At 36.5% G+C, this 22,807-nt stretch overlaps 1 protein-coding gene across 1 annotated transcript; it reads right to left on the bottom strand.

Moving 5' to 3' along the window:
• Positions 1 to 18,221: 18,221 nt before the first annotated feature.
• Positions 18,222 to 21,546, bottom strand: LOC121418019 (muscarinic acetylcholine receptor M5-like). The gene has a single exon (XM_041611721.1). It carries the CDS (start codon positions 20,936 to 20,938, stop codon positions 19,673 to 19,675), a length of 1,266 nt encoding a protein of 421 aa, XP_041467655.1. The 5' UTR covers positions 20,939 to 21,546; the 3' UTR covers positions 18,222 to 19,672.
• Positions 21,547 to 22,807: the final 1,261 nt, after the last annotated feature.

Below are 22,807 nucleotides of genomic sequence, written 5' to 3'. Positions count from 1 at the left end.
ATATTTATCATGATTATATACTGAACAAAGGCTTTCTCGATAAACAGAAGTTTTTGGTGATAAATTGAATTTTTCAAAGTGAAAATTAAAATTTTCAATTGATGTGCAGAGTTTCTTTAAGAACTCAGTTAATCACCTTGAGCAGAGGCGTCGATCCTGGGGGGCAGGGGGGCGATCGCCCCACCAATGAAAATATTGGGGGGGCAAACATATAATTTTGCCCCCCAATAATTCTGGATATGCATTAAAAAAAACAAGATTGTAATGTTCAGCAAGCGAGAATGAGATAAACAATTCGCTCTTTATTTAAAATCATGCTCAAAATGTCCGCTTTTCAGATTGGAATATAAAAAATTTTCAGCTCGCGCTTCGCGCTCGCATCATTTCTGTAGCAAAAACCCATACATTTCATGATTAAATAGGTGAATGTAAATGTCCTGTTTTCAGTTGTAATCCTCAAAAGAACTCCTGCTTCGATTTGCAATCATCTTTTCTTGGATATATATCTTGTTCTTTATCAAAAACGTCCATTAAACTGTCATTTTTTCAGATCGAAATATCAAAATTTTCAGCTCGCGCTTCGCGCTCGCATCTATTCTTCTTTCAGATAAAAACCTTAATCATTGTTACCAAAAATTCTTAGAATATCAAGTTTTCAGGTCAGAATTTTAAGAAATTTCAGCTCACTCTCGGTACTCGTACTATCTGTGTAGTGAGATATGTATCCTTCTCACGAGTTATTACAAACGGTCCTAAACAGGCACGCTTTTCCTGTCAGTATTCTTTAAAAAAAATCAGCTCGCGCTTCGCGCTCGTATTAATTTTTTGGTGAGATACATGTGTCTCATGAGTCATATATATATGTGCGTGTGTGTGTGTGTGTGTGTGTGTGTGAGTGGGCGGGTGTTTTGTACGATCGAGCGCCTTTGGAACGTTAATGATTTTGCCCCCCCAATCTGAAAAATGGATCGACGCCCCTGACCTTGAGGCTTGAAAAACTTACTTTATAGCTTGAAAAACTTGGCTTATCTTTGATAAACTTTTTTTGTCGAAAATTCCTGTTGCCTCGATAAATATGGTTTTTCAAAGTGAGATAAATTAAGTTTTTCAAGCACTCCGCTTATCAATCAAAAAACGTATAATTTCATTGATATGCATAGTTTTCCTCGAATGATTCAGTTTTGTTGAAAAATACATTTTGATCGCTCGAAAACTGAGTTTATCTCATAGAGATGTATTAAGTATCTCTATGGTTTATCTAAATGATTGGGCATTTAGGCTTGCCAACCCCCCCCCCCCTCCCCTGCTCACACTGATCGCCACTCTCAAAGAACGTTTCATCATTTGCCATCTGACAAGTTGTCAGACAAAATGTTGAAGGTCTAGTCCACCCCGGGAAATGTTGATTGGAATAAACAGAAAAATAGAACTAGCATAGGCCTAAAACTCTGAAAATTTCAGCAAAATCCGGCTAAAATAAGAAAGTTATGATATCTAAAGTTATGTTATTTGTCACAAAACAGAGATATACACAATTCAGTGACATGCAAATGAGATAGTCGATGATGTCCTTCATCAAGTTCTTTTGTTTTTTATTGTTTGAATTATACAATATTTCATTTTGCATATTTGACATATAGTACCAACTTTCCAGGGAGGAATTAATTGTTATTTCACTTGACAAGAGGAGAAAATAAGAATATTTCATATTTTTATGTAGTAAACTCCAAAAAATAAATAGTGAGTGGAATACGTCATCAGTCTCCTCATTTGCACAATCGAACAGGATGTGCATGTCACTGTTTTGTGAAACTTAACTTTCTTATTTTGCAGCCGGGTGAGAGTATTCAGTGTTATGCTTGTTGGATTTTCCTCTTTTTATTCAAAAGAAATTCTTGTTGGGTGGACCTCCTGTCCTTTAAACAACTTTCCTTGATTTTGTTTGGCTGAAATACAACTGACAGTTCCATATAATGATAATTTTTGATATGCTTCTTCGGTTTGATAATTAGTGTCCATCATGGAATGCTCCCACTGATATTTCTTGATCCATGACATTTTCTTATAGTATTTATTTAAAAAAAAGGATAGGCACGTTACTAATGAATGGTGCAGATGTTTTAGAAAGTCAAAATACAGTATTTTCGTACCATAAACTTATATGAAAAATTGCACTAATATAACATGACGCGTTTTCTTTTTATCATAAGCGTGATTCCATCTTTCAGATCATTAAAATTGTGTACTGTATGTCGCTTGCACGAAGGCGCCAGCTGAGAGAAAGAGCAACTAGCAATTATGTTTTTTTTTGAAAGGCAGATGAATAACATGATGGAAAACATGTTCTAATCATGCTAATGAAGCATCTGTTGTGACGAGTGACTAACAATAGCCTGCTGGGTCTGGGAGATGTAGCGTAATTTTGATGTGGAGAAAAAAAGTTGGGAGCGAGCGAAACGACCGAACAAAAAGATGACATTTTTTATACAAAAATAAAATTGTGTGATATAGATTTTGATAATTCAGAATATGAATATCATATATCACTACTCTCCACTTCTCCCCCTCCTTTTTTTTTCTTTACTCCTGTTTGTCTTGTGAAAAGAATTATGGGATGGCCCCAAGCGTCCCCCTCCCATCGGTAACATCTGGAATCAAGACGAGAAGAAGTCGTGAAAAAGATGGAATTTGATTATTTACTATCATCAAAGGCTGATTCAACCCTAATTTGATTTGGGTGCTTTTTATTGTAATTCTTACCGTGGGGTGTGACTTCAACAATGTCTCACTTTTGTTCTTTTATATAGGCCACTCTCCCCTCTACTAGTAAATACTTAAAACTTTATTGGTAGCCGGAGTGTGGCTTACACACAAGAATTAAAGTGTTTTAATGGGTTATAGAATGAGGCATATATGTAATATATATATGTATATATATATATATATATATATCTATATATGTGTGTGTGTGTGTGTGTGTGTGTGTGTGTGAAGCTATACTGTACAACAGCTTTGGCAACTCTTTTATTTAAATATTGTAAAGAAATGGATGAAGAGAACATATATATATTCCGACACGAAACAGGACATTCTAGCTTTCTTTTTTAAAAACACGAACAGGATGGATATCTACACAATCGATGCAAGCGTGAAGCGCGAGCTGAACAGTTTCGATATTCTGACCTAAGATTTGGACATTTCTGGAACACTTTTAGTAATCATGAACAAGATGGGTATCTAAATAAAAAGCATTTTAGGTAAGCGCGAAGCGCGAGCTGAAAACTTTTGATATTCCGACCCGCAACTTGTGATTCTAAGCACTTTTTGTGACCCTAAACAGCTAGGATGAATATATATTAAAAACAATTCATGCGAGCGCGAAGCGCGAGCTGAAAACTTTGATATTCTTAACTTAAATTTAGACATTCTAAGCACTTTTGGTAATCATGAAATGGAGGGATGTCTAACTAAACATTGTATGCGAGCTCGAAGCGCGAACTAAACATTTTTAAATTCTGCCTTTTGGTAATTATGAAAAGGATGCATGTAACTAAACATTTTATTCAAGCGCGAGAAATACTTTTATTTTTATGGAGCCGACTTTTTTCCCTCTATTATTCCCCTTCCCTTAATTTATTCACTTTTTTTCTTTTTTTTTCATCTTGCTATATTGTTATTCTTCTTTATTTTTCTTCGAGCGGGTGGGATCCAGGGAGCAAATCCCCTGGCAGCTTAAGAATTCTGATATTTCCAGACGGTATTTTATAAGAAAAAAATATTCATCTGAAATCAACATTCCAAAATTGTCAATTTAATTCCATTAATATTTTTTTAAGGTATAAGACCAGGCAACAAAGAACATCCATTTTTTTAGGCTTCGAAAGTTGCGTGCATTTTCAGATGCAAATCTTTTTTTTTCAATATTTTTGTGTTTCCAGTCTTTTAACTACTATTCGTTATATTTCTTATGATATTGAATTATTATTATTATTATTGCTTATTATTTGTACTGCGCTTTTCCCATTAGGCCCAAAGCGCTTACAATGAATTGATAAGATGTAATATATAAAAAATTACAAAGTATGAAAGAGATGAGTTTTTAATGACTTTTTGAAGATTGCTAATGATGGAGACTGTCTAATTATTAGTGGCAGGTCATTCCAGGATTTTGAAGCCGACACCGTAAAAGTTCTGTCACCAGCTAATGTACGAGTTAATGAATATGTCAGGCGAAGGTGATCACTGGCCGATCTAAGAGCTCTAGTTGGTGTATAAAGGTTCAAGCAGTTACCTAAATACTGTGGAGCCTGTTTATTCAATGTTTTGTAGACAATCAAGAGTAATTTGAACGTAATTCTCTGTTTAAAAGGAAGCCAGTGAAGAGAATTAAAAAGTGGTTGGGAAGGATGATCACGGGAAACCTGTAAAGTTAATCGTCCTGCATGCCCAATTTTGTAGTCGTTGAACACGGACTAATTGATTAGAGGGAATTGTAGAAAGGAGCCCATTGCAATAATCGATACGAGACAGAACCAATGAACGAACAGCATTGTGACAGGCAGACTGGTCAATAAACCTTCTGATTCTAGAAATGTTCCTTGAATAAAAAGTGACTGTGCTACAGATATGAGAGATATGGTACGACATTGACATGCGGGAATCAAATATGACACCAAGGTTTCGTATTTTTTCTGACGGTCTAATGAGTGTACCATCAACATCAAGTTGAACATTTGGAAGATTGCGCAAGTTATAAGTAGAGGCCGCAACAAAAAATTCAGTTTTATTGTCGTTTAGTTTTAGTTATTCACTATCATCCACTGTCTTATATCTGATATACAATTCTGGAGTTTAACCAGTGCATTATTGAGAGCTCCGGGAGTCTTCGGATCAAAAGAAACATATAATTGTATAGCGTAAAAATGATAATTGATACAGTGATTTCGGATGATATCACCAACTGGAAGAGTATATATTGAGTAGCCTATGGGTCCGACTATTGACCCCTGAGGGAGTCCAAATTCTAGAGTTATGGGATTTGACAATGTGCCATCAATATCAACTTGAGAAGTCCATCCAGACAGGTATGATTGGAACCAGGATAAGACTGTGGACCTAATGTCTATTCTATTGAATAACCGGGATATGAAAATGTTATGATCTATTGTATCAAACGCGGCAGATAAATCGAACAGCACCATGAAAACTACATTATTAGAGTCGAGAGAAAACATGATGTCATTTTTTACTTTGATCAGAGCAGACTCGGTGCTGTGACCTGGCCTATAGGCAGATTGGAGAGGATCAAGAATATTATTAGATTCAGATCAGCTAGTTGAGTACATGCCGCCTTCTCGATGAGTTTACCTAGAAATGATAAGTTTGAGACCGGTCTATTACTGATATCATTAACATCCAACCCTGATTTCTTCAAAAAAGGTTTGATGATTGCTGAATGTGCTTGATCAGGGAAAATACATGTGGAAAGAGATTGATTGATTACATTTGTAAGCAATGGTAATAAATGAACGATGTTTTCTTTCAAAATCCATGTAGGAATGGGGTCAAGACGAGAGGATTTAGTAGCAGAAGACATAATGATTCTAGATACATTTGACTGAGAAAGTACCTGAAATTCTGTGAAAAGTGGAATATTTTGGTTTTCAATATCACTAAACTGAATGTTAACAGGTACAGTACATGAATCAAGTTCAGCTCTTATTCTCCTTATCTTGTTGACAAAAAACGAAGAGAATTGATGAGCTAATCTGGCTGCAGATTCATATAAGGGAAGTTGATTCGACTTCTTGTTTAAAAGTGAATGAATGATCTGATATACCTCCTTGACACAACACGAACCTAACTTATCTTTCAAGAAATCTTCTTTAGCGGTATCAATGATTTGGCATACATTCCTATTAGCTTCTATGAACAATGTGCGATCTGACTCTAGCCGTGTTTTACGCCATTTACGTTCTGCTTTACGTCGGTGCTGGCGAGCAACAAGTACAGACTGATTAAACCAGGGTCTACGTCGCTTCAGAGGGCGGGACTTGGTTGAAGATGGTGCACAGGTATCCAGTACCTTAGTGACGCCAGAAACATACCTGTCAAAGAGAGACACATTATCTAAATCTTCTGGTTGAGATGAAACTAAGTCAAGTAAAGCACTACTGAATTGAGCTTTATCAATCTTGCGGTAATTACGTACGGAAGAAGTAACAGAGACTGGGTCAGATTTCTGATGAGCCAGTAAAAAATGAATCATATAATGATCAGAAATACAAGTGTCAAATGTGTGACACTGTAAGATAACTGAATCATCTCTGGTAAAAACTAGATCTAAAGTATGACCAAGATTGTGGGTTGGGCCTTGGACATGCTGAATGAACCCAGCCGAAGAGATGGTGTTCCTCATGTGAAGCACATCATTTTTATTCATGTCTTCCCAATGGACATTGAAATCACCTAATAACACCAATTTTCCTGGACATAGTGATATTTCACATAATGTATTCGTCAAATTCCTTCAAGAAAATCCCTTATGAAAATTATGAAGGATATTAAACCAATTCCCAAATTTCTGTAATGGAGAGATTTCATTTTGGTGCGAACAAAAATTTTTGCTCGTCAATATTTTTTTCGTAACAAAAGCAAATTAAGAAACAATTTTGAACTTTGTGTAATATTTTCCATAGTGAAAATTGTTATTTTTCGCTATTCTATAGGCCTATAGATTTCAAATTTTCTTGTTTCAAATGTTCCGTAGGCCTACACTTTTTTCTTTCTTTATTCCTTTCTTCCATCCTTTCTCCCTTTTTCCCCTTAACTTTCTTTCTTAGAGAGAGGGGGGGGGGGGGAGACTGCCCCCACCTGAAATTTAGGGGGATGTGTCCCCCCTCCCGCTTCCGCTGCCTATGTAACCCCCCCCCCTTCTCACACTGATCGTCATTCTGAAAGAAAGGGGGAGCGTTTCATCACACTTGCAATCTGACAAGTTGACAGACAGGTTGTTAACAACTTTCCTTGATTTTGATTGGCTGAAATACAACTGACAGATCCATATAATGATAAATTTTTCGATATACTTCTCAATGAATTTATCTATTATTTTTTTAAAAAGAGATAGGCATGTTACTAATGGGATGGTGCAGGTGCTTCAGAAATGCAATAATACGAAAATATTCGTATTTTTCGTATCGTTATATTCATGAAAAGTATTGCACTATCCCTTTATAGTATCGTGATTCGTATCCTCTGTTCCTCATTAAATTCTATCAATAACGTGATTCCATCTTTCAGTTCATTAACATTTATATGTACTGCATAATTATGTTGCTTACACGAAGGTTCCAGATGAATAACATGGTGGAAAATATCATGTTTAGATTGATTAAGGTTCTAATGAAGCATCTGTTTTGACGAGTAACTAACAATAGCCTGCTGGGGCTGGGGAGGGTAGCGTAATTTTGATGGGGGGGGAATGGGAGCGAGCGAAACGACCGAACAAAAAATTGACATTTTTTTATACAAAACTAAAATTGTGTGATATAGATTTTGACTATTTAGAGTATGATATCATTATTTCACTTCTCTCCATTTCCCCCTTTTTTCTTTACTCCTGCACTGTAAAAACTGTGGTGTTAAAACTGACATCAATTGGTGTTAATAGAGGATCATACCCTGAGGTGTTAAAATTACATCCTAGAGATTAAACATAACACCAAACAGCGTAAATGTAACAACCAAAGGTGTTGTAATAACACCTATAGGTGTAAAACTAACACCGCCAATTTAACACCGGTGTAAAATAACTGGTGAGGTCCTCTATGTACACCGGTTAACACCACAGTTTTTGCTGTGTGGAATAAAGACGAGAACAAGTCGAGAAAAAGATGGAATATAATTATTAAATATCATCAAAGGCTGATTCAACCCTAATTTGGTTTTGGCGCTGTTTTATTGTAATTCTTACTGTGGCTTCAACAATATGCCTCACTTTTATATAGTGACATGAAAGATTATTTTTATTTTCCAAGTCTTCCCCTCATTTTAATATTTTTTATTCAATCGCCTTCCTCCTCTTTCTTTCTCCTCTCTTTTCCTTTTTTTTGCTCCGCCAATAGGGGGGGGGGGGCGGGCCACTCGCCCCCCCCCCACTGGATCTGCCTAGGAGCAAAAAGATCTTCAATGAGATTAATGAGGTTAATACTGTAATTCTAAAAGTGGATGAAAGGGGTTATTGACATCTCCACTGGGTACAAAGGTAGGAGATTTGATCGGATCTTGATTTTTATTGTCTTTATCAGAGTCGTCGGTGATGTTGTTAATACGATCATTGTCAAGAGATGAATGAGCAGACAATAACGTGTCAATACACGAAGAACATGAAGAAAGGGATTTCACTTGACTTTGTAATTCTTTCAGCTTCGTATTTAGTTCAGAGCAATGACAAACTGGTCGTTGGTCCAAAGCTCTTTCAGATGATTCAACATGGCGGCTCTCAATCTCATGGTGACATATGTCTTTATTCAAATGTAGAAATGTAGAACACAAACACATTGATAAATGTATTGAGATTTTCCAGCACTCTCATTCTTAACAATATGACGGAAAGCATTTTTATTTAAAAGTATTTCACTGTTCTTTCCAGACTGGTTTAGTAACATTTTGGTAATCGAAAATTGTTTGTACCCTGAGTTCCTGAGCATTCATTCGTTTTCATGATAATGCAATAATGAGTTTATGAGCTGATATGATCAGTCAGAAGATCTTAGTCAGTTTAAGTGTTATAAAACTGCTCGATTAGAGAATAGGATATCAGAAAGGAAAAAAAGGGGGGGAGTGGAGAGTATGATATCATATTCTGAATAGTCAAAATCTATATCACACAATTTTATTTTTGTATAAAAAAATGTCAATTTTTTGTTCGGTCGTTTCGCTCGCTCCCATTCCCCCCCCCATCAAAAATTACGCTACCTTCCCCCAGCCCCAGCAGGCTATTGTTAGTCACTCGTCAAAACAGATGCTTCATTAGAACCTTAATTTCCACCATGTTATTCATCTGGAACCTTCGTGTAAGCAACATAATTATGCAGTACATTAATGGTATTGAACTGAAAGATGGAATCACGCTAATGATAGAATTTAATGAGGAACTGAGATGCGAATCACGATACTATAATGGGCTATAGTGCAATACTTTTCATGAATATAACGATACGAAAATACGAATATGTTCGTATTATTGCATTTCTGAAGCACCTGCACCATCCCATTAGTAACATGCCTATCTCTTTTTTTTTATAAATAAATTCATTGAATATGTTATGGATCAATAAATCATAATATCGGTGGGAGCATTTCATGATGGATATTAGTATAGCACTATGAGTGCTGATTTTCTAGTTCAAATTCAAACTAGAAAATCAGCACTCGTATAGTTCAGTCACTATACAAGCACTGAAAGTGCTAAATTAGCACTTCATTTTTTACAGTGTAATTCTAACTCCCTTAATGATGTACCACCAAACCTAATATTCAACTCTTTTGTCAATCTCTAAAATATGCCGGTGCCAAAGTATGGAAAAAATTACCCACAAATTTCCAAAATGATAAATCCTTAGGTGTATTTAAGTTTCTGTGAAAAAAGCTATATGTAATATGTCATAATCATCCCATCCCTGAACTTATATTAATTCAGTAATTTACATCACAATTATTATCTGTCTATCATCATTCATAACTCTCAGCCCTACTTGTTTTTTGCAATTGTTTATATACTGTAGTTGATAAGGTTGTAAGTATACCTACCCTTCTTATTCATGTAGACCTATCTATTTTTTTTACCATTAATAATAAGATGATCAATAGTGTTTCCATGTTTTTGTATTACGTTGATATTTTATGTCTTACACTGTAAAAAAACGAAGTGCTTATCAAGCACTTGCAGTGTTTGTATATAGTGACTGCACTACGAGCGGATTTTCTAGTTCAAATACTACAAAATCAGCACTCGTAGTGCAGTCACTATACAAGCACTGTAAGTGCTAAATTAGCACTTCATTTTTTTACAGTGTACCCTGTTTTTTTTTTTTGTGTGTATATATGCCTATTATTATAATTACCATTTAAACTGAAGTAAGACTACAGAAGTGTAAGATGAAAACATGTCAATATGACCTTGACCTTTGACCTTTTGACTTCAAATCTAAAGACATTCTGGGATTTATGCTAGTATCAGACCAACCAAATTATGCGAGCCTAAGTTAAGTTTAACTAAAGTTATCGCGTTTACAAGGAAACGGACGGGCACAGACAGGCGGAAAGACAATTACTGACGGACACCGTGCGTGATACCATGATACGTCCCGTAGGACGGGCATATAAACAGGAACATTATAAGCAAATTTTTGTAATGATGATACCTGTCTCACTAAACAAACAATGCGAGCGCGAAGCACGAGCTGATTTTTTTTTCATGTTTTTTATTGACACCAAACAGGGACATTTTGATATCTGTTTTTAGTAGTTCATGAAGAACATACTTATCTCACCATAATCATCTAATGCGAGCGCCAAGCACTTGTTACAATTCCTGTATTCATTGAAATAATGAACATTATATATATCCCACTGATTAAATATTGCGAGCGCGACGCGCTAGCTGGACATTTTTGAAATTCAGACCTGAAGAGGGGCATTCTAAGGTTTGTTTGTAGGAATTCACTAAGACCATACGTATTTCACCAACCAAATGGTTCGAGCGAGAAGCGCGAATGAATTAAGCGACATCTTTTAAATAATGTTTTAGACATTCATGAAGAGCAGACATGTATCACCAATCCACTAAGCATATGGAATGGGAATGTTTAACATTCAGACATTAAAATAGGGTATTCACTTTAAGAAGTCATGAAAAAGAAGCATAATTATGACACTATATGAAACAATGATAAGTCGAAGTGCGAGGACAAATTTTTGGTGTAGGCCTATATTGACTTGAAAACGGCATGTTTCAATACAACAGGATTATCTCATTAAAGAGACAATGCGAGCACCATGAATGATGAACACAAAAAAAATTATAAGCAAATTATGTTTCATATAAAAAAAATATTTCTTGTGTAATTAGTGCATGCTAGGGAGTTCAATATACAATAATATGAGTGTCTATAGATTTAAAAAATCTCGCGTGCGTTTATGATTCAACTCAGCCTGCGTCCTATGGTGGCCCTGAAGGGACATCGCATATAGACCAAATCGCGAATATTCACGACGAAATTCACGACGAAATTCGCGACATCGTGAATTTCGTCGCGAATTATTCACGACGTCGTGAATTTCGTCGTGAATTTGTTTTGCTTGCCTGGGCGGTATGCGGGTTGAAACTGCTAATTGTCCACTCACAACAGGGTCTACATTCATTTAGTAAATTGCAAGTCTGCATGGTATGGTGGCCCTGAAGGGACATCGCATATAGACCAAATCGCGAATATTCACGACGAAATTCACGACGTCGCCAATTTCGTCGCAAATTTGAATATTGACGACGAAATTCACGACGAAATTGGCGACGTCGTGAATTCGTCGCCAATTTCGTCGTGAATATTCCACTGATCTGTCCTTTATGCGATGCCATGCGATGTCCCTTCAGGGCCACCATAGTATGCGTCCTCACTGCGCACAAGACTGAGAAATTCGAAATTAATTTTATGTATACGAGTGAATTTGTATATTGAACGACAATTAGCATGTACTGTATGTGTTATATAAGATGGGAACACTTCTGACTTGAAATTTGGAACTTGAGAGCGATCATTTCTTTGATCCAATGATAGTCACCGTCACCTGGTGGGTGTTTCATGAAAGTTGTCGGCACTGACTAAATTGTTAGTGCTGTCATTTTTTCAGTGAAAATCTTTGGCTTTGATTGGCTGAAAGGCATTTGCCTCTGACTGTTACTCTGGTAACTGTCGGAGAAAGACAACTCGTCAGTGCTGACAACTTTCATGAAACGGTCCCCAGTTATGTGCATCTTAATGAGAACATACAGGTGTTGCGATAATAGCAATCATTCCGTGACTCTGACGTCCCCGGTCTTGATGTCTGTTTGCTCATGCCCTATTTCAGTATATGCCTTTCAGTTAATATACTTCATAGTTAGAGCAGCAAATTCGAGAAGCAGACGACTAAAGTGATATAAAATATGATATTCGATCTGTTCACACAAGGATCTCAGCCCCCCCCCCTTTTTTAAAGGATTTATACACGTTATGTGCCATGTATGATCTGGAGTGTTATGGAGAAACTTTGGAACTTGGAATTTGAAATGGTAAACAATCAATCACAAAACTATGGAAGCTTAAAAGTGCCACCCAGAAGTTCAAATAATCATCCCACCATGTCTACATCTCTTACATGTCTTAGGGAAAGGGATAATGACGAGATCTCGGATCTCGTCATGTTTACATGCCATGGGAGAGATAAGATGACAAGATCTTGCATCTCGTCAGAGCTATATTTTTTTTAGAAGAGATGATCAGATGGCAAGATCTTGGATCTCGTATTTTCTACATCTTTTCGAAGAGTTAATCAGATGACAAGATCTGAAGAGATGATACATACAAATATGCCTCAATATTAAAATAGGCAGACATTTCCCCAAATAAAACACGTGCGTGGTGCTAAGATTTCCAAAGGTTATAGCAAGAACTGCACATCGATGCATGATTTCAGTGATTTATTATCTACTGTGCGTATTTTTGTAAACTGCTTTAGCAGGCCCTTCTCACGGTGACAATAGAACCAAAGTAGACTAATATGAAGAGAATGTTATTCATATGACAATAACAATTACCTACTAGTGAATTCATTATAATCGATGAATGTCCATCTCTTTATTGGTCCATGGTATTAGGTATACAGCATTGTAACACGCCAAGGACCGATTGCACGAAATGGTCTTTGCAAGAATACCGTCTTTCGTGTCTCCCATTTATGATGCGCCATGTGAAACGCATTTTAAATAAATTACTTGCAAAGATATTTTATTCATCCATTAAAGTAAACGAAATCTTTGTTTATAATATGATGTGATATGATTATCATAAAATTGTATACAAGTTGATTTACACGCTAGCTAACAATTTATTTGTTTACAGTGCATCATAAAAGACACGAAAGACGGTCCTTGGAAAGACCCTTTCGTGCAAGCGGCCCCATGCAGTAATCCAGTTGACTATTAAAATGGCGGACCCATGCAGCTTTAGCTCCAATTTCAATTGTTAAAAAGGCGCTTGATTCAGTCAAGGAAATAATCCTGTTGAGTCCACTCACATTCATATTTAGTTCTCACCCCCTTTTCTTCCAACAAGATATGTATGAAGGGGCCCATATGTCTGCGCACCTAAAAATTTAACTTGAGATTTAACATGAATTCTTCTTTATTCATCTTTATTTACAAAAAATGGAGTTGATAAGGTTCCCGTTATATTCTAATGAGTAAGTGTACCCAAAAAATGTCATAAAATTATGAGATTTTCTTGAAAAAAAAAACCTCGGCCAGTCATTTTCAGATTGATAAAAAAATAGTGTTCCATGTCTGCGCACACTCCACTTTACACACGATTCGGGGGTTTTGATGAGGATTGTCGGAAAATCGTTATTTCCATCATTCTCAGTTTTTTAATGAATATCATTTTATGTATTGCAAGTGTAATGTTTGCTCTCGTCGCATATCTTCTTTTACTAGAATCACGAAAATATGCGTGTGCGTTGACAAGGGGAACTGCACAGGGACCTTACCACAATCTTTTAAGAAGTGTTTGTGTGTGTGGGGGGGGGGGCAATTATTTTTCTATGGTGGGGGAGGGATGTGCGGGTGCACACCTTTTTTTTACCTTTGCCATTTTTACCTCTGCCATTTTTACCTTTGCCATTTTTACCTCCGCCATTTTTACCTCTGCCATTGTTACCTTTGCCGTTTTTACCTCCGCCACTTTTACCTTTGCCATTTTTACCTCTGCCATTTTTACGCCGAGCCCCGTTACCCCCCCCCCCCCCACAGTCTATTTGCACCACTGCGTTACATTTCTACGACACGAATGTCACATTCCTTTCCCTTTTTAAGGTAAAATATTTGATGGAAACAAATTAATGGATGTGTGATCCATCCAAGAATGACAGATAATATTATATACATGTAAGAGAGCAGCTCGTATGTGGCATCACAAAAAAATATCTGATGAGGTCCTGTTTCTTTCACTTTGTTTCTGCCCTACAACCTATTTAACACCACATACACGGATCTAGCCTGATATCAAACATGAATTTGAAAAAACAAAAACAAGAAATTCATTCCTTTCATTCTGACTTCACTTATCTTACACCACATACATGGATCTTACCTGGTATCAATAGTAAGAAACACAAATTTTCTCTTTCCATTCTGACTTCAGAAACGAATAAACAATGATACAATAATTCGTCACCATCATGGACGTTTTTTATTCACCATTCCAACAGAAAGCAATACAACAAAATGAATCTCGACTATTAAGTAGAATTCCCTGAAGGCGGGGATGGGGCATATGGTATCGGCATAATCGCAAGTGGGAAAATTAGGCCTACAAAAATTCTTTGTATTCATCTCCATTATAGATTTGTAGCAATCCAATAACACGGGATTCGTACAGGGTAGCAAAATCATATGAAATTAGAATGAAATTGTAAAGTCAAGTTGTTTTCTCATCATTATATAGGCCTTATGCCTATTTGGCATTCAGTGTAAGCTGGTTTGACGAACCACATTAGAGATTATTGAATAAATTGTTAAACGGCGGAATAATTATGGGTCTTCTTTTTTTTTTTTATTATATTTTTATTGGAGAATCATCGAGGATCACAATATATACAAACAATTTTTACATGATTAGAAAATTATGGGTCTTCTTAATGAGTGAATCCTGAGAATTCAACCAATAAGGATTTTAATCATGAAATTCTATCTAAAAAAGATAATGATTTTCCAATCGACCTCGTGTCCACATTTAAACAGAATTTAAAGGACAAGTCTATCCCAACAAATTCTTTTTTTAATAAAAAGAGAAAAATCCAACAGTTAAGTATATCACTTTTCATCAAAATCTAATGTAAAATAAGAAAGTTATTACCTTCTTAAATTCTTAAATGTGAGTGAGAGACAACATCGTCTGTCTCATGTGCATATCATTTTGTGAAAAATAAGCGAAATTTTAAAATGTCACAACTTTCTTATTTTACATCGGATTTTGATTACATTTTCAGTGTTATGCTAGTTTGACTTTATTGAAATCAACAATTTTCTGCGAAGGACTTGATCTTTAAAGAAAATAACAGTCCAGAGTACAGCATGATGGCATGTTCATATCAGCAAATAATGGAGTATTGCTTGCAAACTTTCACCACAAAAATCTATGTTCGTGTCAATTTGGTGATCGGACCTCCTCTTTTATAATTCAATACTTCTTTTTTTGTAGCACCCCTTTTCACTCTCACGTACTCCCTTGTCAGTATTTCCAATATTAACATTTCATTCTATTATATTTTCAAACATGATAAAAAGACATAAATATTAACCATTACAGCTTTATTATTACAACGCCCTGGCCATCATTCTTCTTGTGAAATGTCTATCGTATGTACATTACACGGGTATGATTTTAAGCTGTTAATGGCTTCATGTGCTTAAATAATCAATTCGGATTACAACTGCCTGACATGATTACTTTTTATTTCTTACCCTTGGTGAATACAATAGTGATTATTCCGGATGAATATTGCACTTTCAAGGCTTACACAGTGACAAGACATGCCCTTTTAATGTAATTTTAAACGGATTATTACATATATTCTGTTTGTCCCATTCGGGGAGGGGGCGTAGAGTAGTAAGCAAAATATTGTATATATCGCGAAGTGAAAAGGGAGTTTCATGTTCACAATATAAGAAATTAACATTAATTTTACGCAGCAGAGAATATTTTGCTTTCTTTGCTTTTGAATTGGTTTCGAAAGGGTAAATCACGAAATGTGGTTCTAAATGGAAGTAATTCGGAAGCGATATTTCCATACATGTATTTAGAAAGTTGGAAAAAAGTAAACTGATCTTAAATTCGTTGAAATGCAAAACTGAACAAAATCTTTCGGCTTCAACTCAGATTGATTATAACGTCACGGCCAGAATAGTACCGTATATAAAAATTGTCATATATAAATGAATCGATTTATATAATTACAATTTCTTTTTCAAACTTTTTACATCAGTTCTAAAATTAATGTTTTGTTTTTCTCTCTCGTAGTACAGACATATCATGTTGTGCGTGATAGCTAGAATTTGATATTTTGAGTAAGCATGCCAAGCGTATCGTTAATTTGCAATATGATCTGAATGCTCAAAAAGTGCTGGAGACCTAATTTTTGCCTAGATTAAAGCCCCAATAATTGCATGCAATAATGTCGGGTGTTTCTAGGGAAGCGTGTGCAGAGATTTATTGTTATGGGGGAAGGGTAAGCGGGAACTACAAACTCGCCAATGGGTTGATATATGCTGTTATTGCACGATCCCTATACATAATTATTACGAGGGTCTGCGCCCGCATTACTATTATCATTATGGTACTGTGTATATAACAAGAAGCTAATTGAGAGCGTTAACGGGTTCGTTTTGCCTATTTTCCTTAAAGGGATGGTCCAGGCTGAAAATATTTATATCTTAATACATAGAATAGAATTCACTGAGCAAAATGCCGAAAATTCCATCAAATTGGATAACAAACAACAAAGTTATTGAATTCTAAAGTTTAGCAATATTTTGTGAAAACAGTCCTCATGAATATTCATAAGGTGGGCTGATGATGTCACATCCCCACTTGTTCTTTTGTATTTTATTATATGAAATTAGGTTTATTCAATTTTTTCCTCCAAGAACTAAAAAAAAATTGGATTGACAACTGATCATTTAATTGATTTTGAAGTGGCGCCTCAGGTTGCACTGTGTGAGAGCTCTCCAGCTTTTCAATGATTTTTGCTAGTTTTGTTTATCCTGAAGATACATTTTCTATACCAGTCTGGCCAGGTCAGTATATAAACAAATTACAGCTCGCCCTCGAGTTAATTCTTTAGAAAGATACACATCTTTCTCACCATTACAAAAGATGCTCAGAATGTTTAAGTTCACGTCTTGTTACAAGAAATGTCTACTAGTTTGAGCTTGCGATTCGCGCTTTCAACATCTCACAAGGATCATTATTAGTATTATTTTTATTACCAGCAGTAGCTGTTATTAAAAATTACATCCCCTCCAATACAAATCCTATTATCCAGAGGTTACTCGCACGCGACCAACACACTTGATCCCTGCATCTTTAAACCATTTGCTTAGGCAGCAATTGCTCAGATAAAATCGAAATTAGCCTATGCTTGATTAGGGCGCCTATTCTTAATGAAATACATGCTTTTGGCCACAACACACGCATGTATCATCGATCGTTATTACTATCATTGCATAATATCGTGTAATCTTGTAATGACAACACCGTTTTTGTTACCAAAATAAATAATTTTCATTTTCGGAAATACGAACCTTATTTAATTTTCGGATTAACGAACCTTATTTCGTTTTCGGATTAACGAACCTTATTTCGTTTTCGGATTAACGAACCTTATTTCGTTTTCGGATTAACGAACCTTCGGAATTACGAACCTTATTTCGTTTTCGGATTAACGAACCTTCGGAATTACGATCCTTATTTCGTTTTCGGATTGACGAACCTTCGGAATTACGAACCTTATTTCGTTTTCGGATTGACGAACCTTCGGAATTACGAACCTTCGGAAATACGAACCTTCGGAATAACCGAACCTTCGGAATTACGAAGCTTCGGAATTACGAATATATGCGACACAGGTTAACGTACGTATTTTATAATGTGTGCCTTGTTAAATCGATGCAAATCAGGGGCGGATCCAGTCTTCGCCAATCAGGGGGGGGGGGGGGCGCAGAATTTTTTTTCAGCCATATTTTCCACGAACACGGTACTTAAATCTTAAATACACACAACTGCGCACAGAGACAGAGCAAAATACAAATAATATAGGCCTACATATCCTTCCCTATATTCAGAAAATATAGGGTAATACAAATATTTAAATGACAAAGGTTTGCGATGGATTGCAAATTATGAAAGAACCGCACTGATTGGTCCCTGAACAGCATTTTAAACCAAATGCGCGTGAAACATTGATATGGATTGATCAGTTCATTTAGCGATTGATCGCTATTCTTCATGTTACGGAGCCCAGCTCAGATGTCTGATAAGGGTAATAATCAAATTTAAGCTATATATTTAATGTGAATTAATTGCAATGCATAGTCAAACACGTTCCTTTTGACAGTGTGTGCTGGGGATCTATTCGGTATGTTTTTGTAATTCCTCGTTGCCATGGTTACGATTTAACGAAAGCAAAATTAGTTGACTATTTAAAAAAATGAGTCTGTAGAAACTGATAATATAATCGGTGTAATGTGCATGGTTGCTATTTACAAAACCATTTACATGTGATTTGCTGTCAACCAAAGTGATATACATGCAAAGTTCATAATGAATGGGGATAGTGTCGTAATGATAGATACGTGTTTTACTAATAAAATCATAACATGTAATACACTTTAGATTTTTACAGAAAATGTGTTTTAAAACAAAATAATACAATAAAAAGCTTACTGGAATTTTTGTTAAATACAAAATGTGTAGTTATCCGTCAGACTTCATACAATATTTGGCGCGCTTGCTTATTTCAAGAATGGACATCGTTTATACCAACTGCCACGAATTGCGCCACCCTTCAAACGACGTACTTGATCGTGGAGTAATGTAGTGATCTTATCGGATCATATCAAATCAGCCGTGGTAATCATGTAGATCGTAGAAATGTTCTGAATGGTTCAACAATTTTAGTGATCAATTACGAAAGTCCAATCGTGGCGGTCGTAAAGGATCACCCGACAATTGGAACGAGGTATTACAATACCACTTTGTGTTCCGATTCTTTACCATCACTAAGTATCTTTATCTTTATAAGTTGCTTACCATAATATTAATCGTTGTTATCTTTATCATCATTTTCATCATTGTTGCTGGTTATTATCAAACTAAAACCACCAAGCAGAGCACACAATGCTCTTCTAAGTTTGGTTGGAAATATCAGAGGAAAAATGAGGAAGAAATGACAGAGGAAAAGTATGGTCTTTCACCTCTACCAATTTACCTCGGCAATTTTTTGTTGTTGCCATGTTTACCAATTTAATGTTTTACACATTTTACCTCTGGTATCTATATCTCTGGTAGTTCTATCTGTTACATTGGTTTTTTTTCTTGCACCCAGACCATCTTCGATAAACTAGTAAAGAGGGGGACACATGACCATGATAGGCCACTAAGTAATAATGTAGCTGTAGCAACCTAGAAACATTTAAATCGAAATTGATAAATGGATGAAACTCAAGACATAGCAGAGATGTTGACGTGCAGATGAAGAATGTCTTCAAAATACAATAAAATATAGTTTCACAACCAAAACGGTCCAAGTGTGCAGAATACCATCACAGTGATTGGTAGAGTCTTTTTTGTATTCTTCATGAGGGTCCAACCCTCGGACGGCGGCAGCGTTGTTGACATCCAAAGTTAATCATATTCCGTCTCAATGTTGGGTTAGTAAGGCCATAGAGGATAGGATTGAGTGCAGAGTTACCCCACAGTAGACCATTTACCACCTCCCATGTTGTCTCAGAGAAGCAATCATCCTCGCCGCACATCGCCTGTAGGATGCTCACTATCTCGTATGGAAGCCAGCACGCAAGAAACGTCCCTACCAATATGGACAACGTCAAAGCAGCTTTCTTGTGCCTGGCGAATAAACGCTTGTGACGGCGATATGTCGCTATACGTTGAGTCCCTGGATTGTGGTTCGTCTGGAGACCAGAACCCGAAGGACCATTAACTTCAGGGAGTGGACGGGACTGATTCCTGCTACTGCCTAAGACTTCTACCAAAGGTTTTACCCATCGATCTGTGTGTACATTGGATACAGAAGGAAGATCAGAATGATCTGCTGCATGTGACATACCTTGCATCTGACTATGGGATTGATCATTGCGTGGATCGGTTGAAGGCAGACCAAGGTTGGATTTGTACCTTCGCAGATTCTGTGATCGCTGATGAATCTGATAATATACAGATATATTCAATAATACGATGATTGGTAGTGGAATTCCAAACTCGAAAATAAGAATACCGATTGTAAAAGGCAATAAGTACACAATTTCTAGTTCGCATTCATCTTGGAAATCCACTAGGTTTGCATCTGTCATTGCAAATGCGATGCAGACATAGACGGTGATGCTAAATGCCCAGCATACCAGGGTGATGATGGTGACTCTCTTACGAGTCCACACTGTACGGTATCGAGTCTTCTGATACATTAATAAAAAACGATCAAGACTTATTAGCATGATTGTCATCGTTGACATATAGCTTACAGTGTAATCAAGAATTGACCAAAGTCTGCAAACAACCTCACCAAACATCCAGGAGTCTTCGGCTACCCAATGCAGATTGATGGTCAATACCATGACACCAATTAGGAAGTCGGATATTGATAGACTGAAGATGAGTGTATTGGTTGGGACGGCACGTACCTGAGAATGGCGGCAGTAGGCTAAGATCACTAGCAGATTACCTACGATAGTGATAATAATAACCAAACTATAACCCCATATTAGTGGTATTCGATCAAGAATGGGTCCGGAGTCGTAGTCATCCTCTAGGAGAGTAGATTGATTGGTGTTCACGTTTAACGATCCTTCACTTTTCACATCCATACTTTCAGTTATCACCTTCATGTCATATAATCAGTTTCATTCCTTTAACATTATGACAACTAAATAAGGTTCAGAATCGGTTGGATGCAGGAATCACATAAGAATATAAAGTCACGAGTGGGCATTGCCTTCTCCGAGCTTATTTCCCCTATCTGCCTATAATGCGTTCCTATGCTGTCGCTATTTCAAACTTCATGGAAATGAATAAAGATTTTAAAAATACTGTTTTTAAATACCAGGTAGGTAGTTGTTCACTCACCTCAACATCATAATATTTTCCTTGACTCTTGACATATCCGAGCAATGTGTAATGCAAGGAAAATTTGTGATTCGCATCAAACTTACAAGCACCGAGATGGTCAGTCACTTATATTTATTTAGTACTTTATCCAAAAGATGTAGGCCTATAATGTTAAAACTGTTAAGACGCGATGAACGTTACTTCAAAATGGTTTAGTGATCGTCCACAAAGAGGCAGTAAATTGTTTTTTTTAAATAATGCACTTAAATGACGACTGTATAGTGGATGGTTAGACTTTGAAGCCGTAAACGTGGAAGGTAACGCCATACAGCTACAGTGTTCATGCTACCGTGGAAAGAAGTCGAATGAAGAATATTTGCCGAGGCATCCAAACCTCTCTTCTCAGTCGAAGTCGTGTGCAAAAAAAAAACCGTAAGCTTTATAAAAAAAAAAATGGTTGTATCGTTTCATGGTTGCATTGCACGACGACCTGAAACAAGTATGCACAGCCACCAAACATCTAAAATCGTCACGTCAGTGCTTATTATAATGTAACACCTTTTGTTGGTGGTGTTTGTTTTTTTTACCTGATTGCTAATTAATTATGAATGCCTGTAAGCAAGCAACCAGAGGACCAACGTATTAAGGTCCTCTCCGAGGGACCTGGTAATGGGGATTAATGCTTTACCAAAGGGCCAGAGGCGTCGATCCTGGGGGGCAGGGTGGGGGCTATCGCCCCACCAATGAAAATATTGGGGGGCAAACATATCATTTTGCCCCCCAATAATTACGAATATGCAAAAAAAAACAAGATTGTAATGTTCAGCAAGCGAGATTGAGATACATAACTCGTTCTTTATTTAAAACCGTGCTCAAAATGTCCGCTTTTCAGATTGGAATGTAAAAATTTTCAGCTCGCTCTTCGCGCTCACATCATTTCTGTAGCAAAAACCCATAATTTTCATGATTAAATAGGTGAATGTAAATGTCCTGTTTTCAGTTCTAAGCTTCAAAAGAACTCCTGCTTCGATTTGCAATAATCTTTTGTTGGATATATATCTTGTTCTTTATAAAAAAAAGTCCATTAAACTGTCACCTTTTTCAGATCGAAATATCAAAATTTTCAGCTCGCGCTGCGCGCTTGCATCTATTCTTTTTTTGAAATACCATTCTTAATCATTGGTACTAAAAATGCTTAGAATTAATTTGTTGGTGAGATCCGTGTCTTTGTCTCATGATTCATATATCTATGTGTGTGTGTAGGTGTGTGTGTGTGGGTGGGTGTTTTGTACGATCGAGCGCCTTTCGAACGTTGATTAATGATTTTGCCCCCCCCCCATCTGAAAAATGGATCGACGCCCCTGCAAAGGGCACTAGCACACCAAGTTGGAATCGAATCCAGGTCACCGGAATCCGAAACACCCTCTGTACCGACTGAGCTATCGCGCCTCAAAAAAAAGAGAAAACAGATACTAACCAAACAAACTTTCAACTAAAATAAGAAAAGGGCTTTTCATCAAATGAAAAAAACCCAAAACCAACTCAACCAGCACGTGTACAAACACCAAATAAAGTTTTCTATTTGATCAACTCCACCCTAACTGATCTGAACGCCAACACAATGATTTTACTCTCACTTCTTCTTTTAT

This window comes from Lytechinus variegatus, chromosome 7, assembly GCF_018143015.1.
Source record: "Lytechinus variegatus isolate NC3 chromosome 7, Lvar_3.0, whole genome shotgun sequence".
NCBI classification, from domain to species: domain Eukaryota; kingdom Metazoa; phylum Echinodermata; class Echinoidea; order Temnopleuroida; family Toxopneustidae; genus Lytechinus; species Lytechinus variegatus.
Note: the sequence above shows the minus strand (reverse complement) of the source record. Positions and strands in the feature narration are given on the sequence as shown.

Bases quoted from the DNA above. Each gene is read 5' to 3' on its own strand.
- LOC121418019 (XM_041611721.1), bottom strand. From the start codon at position 20,938: ATGAAGGTGATAACTGAAAGTATGGATGTGAAAAGTGAAGGATCGTTA.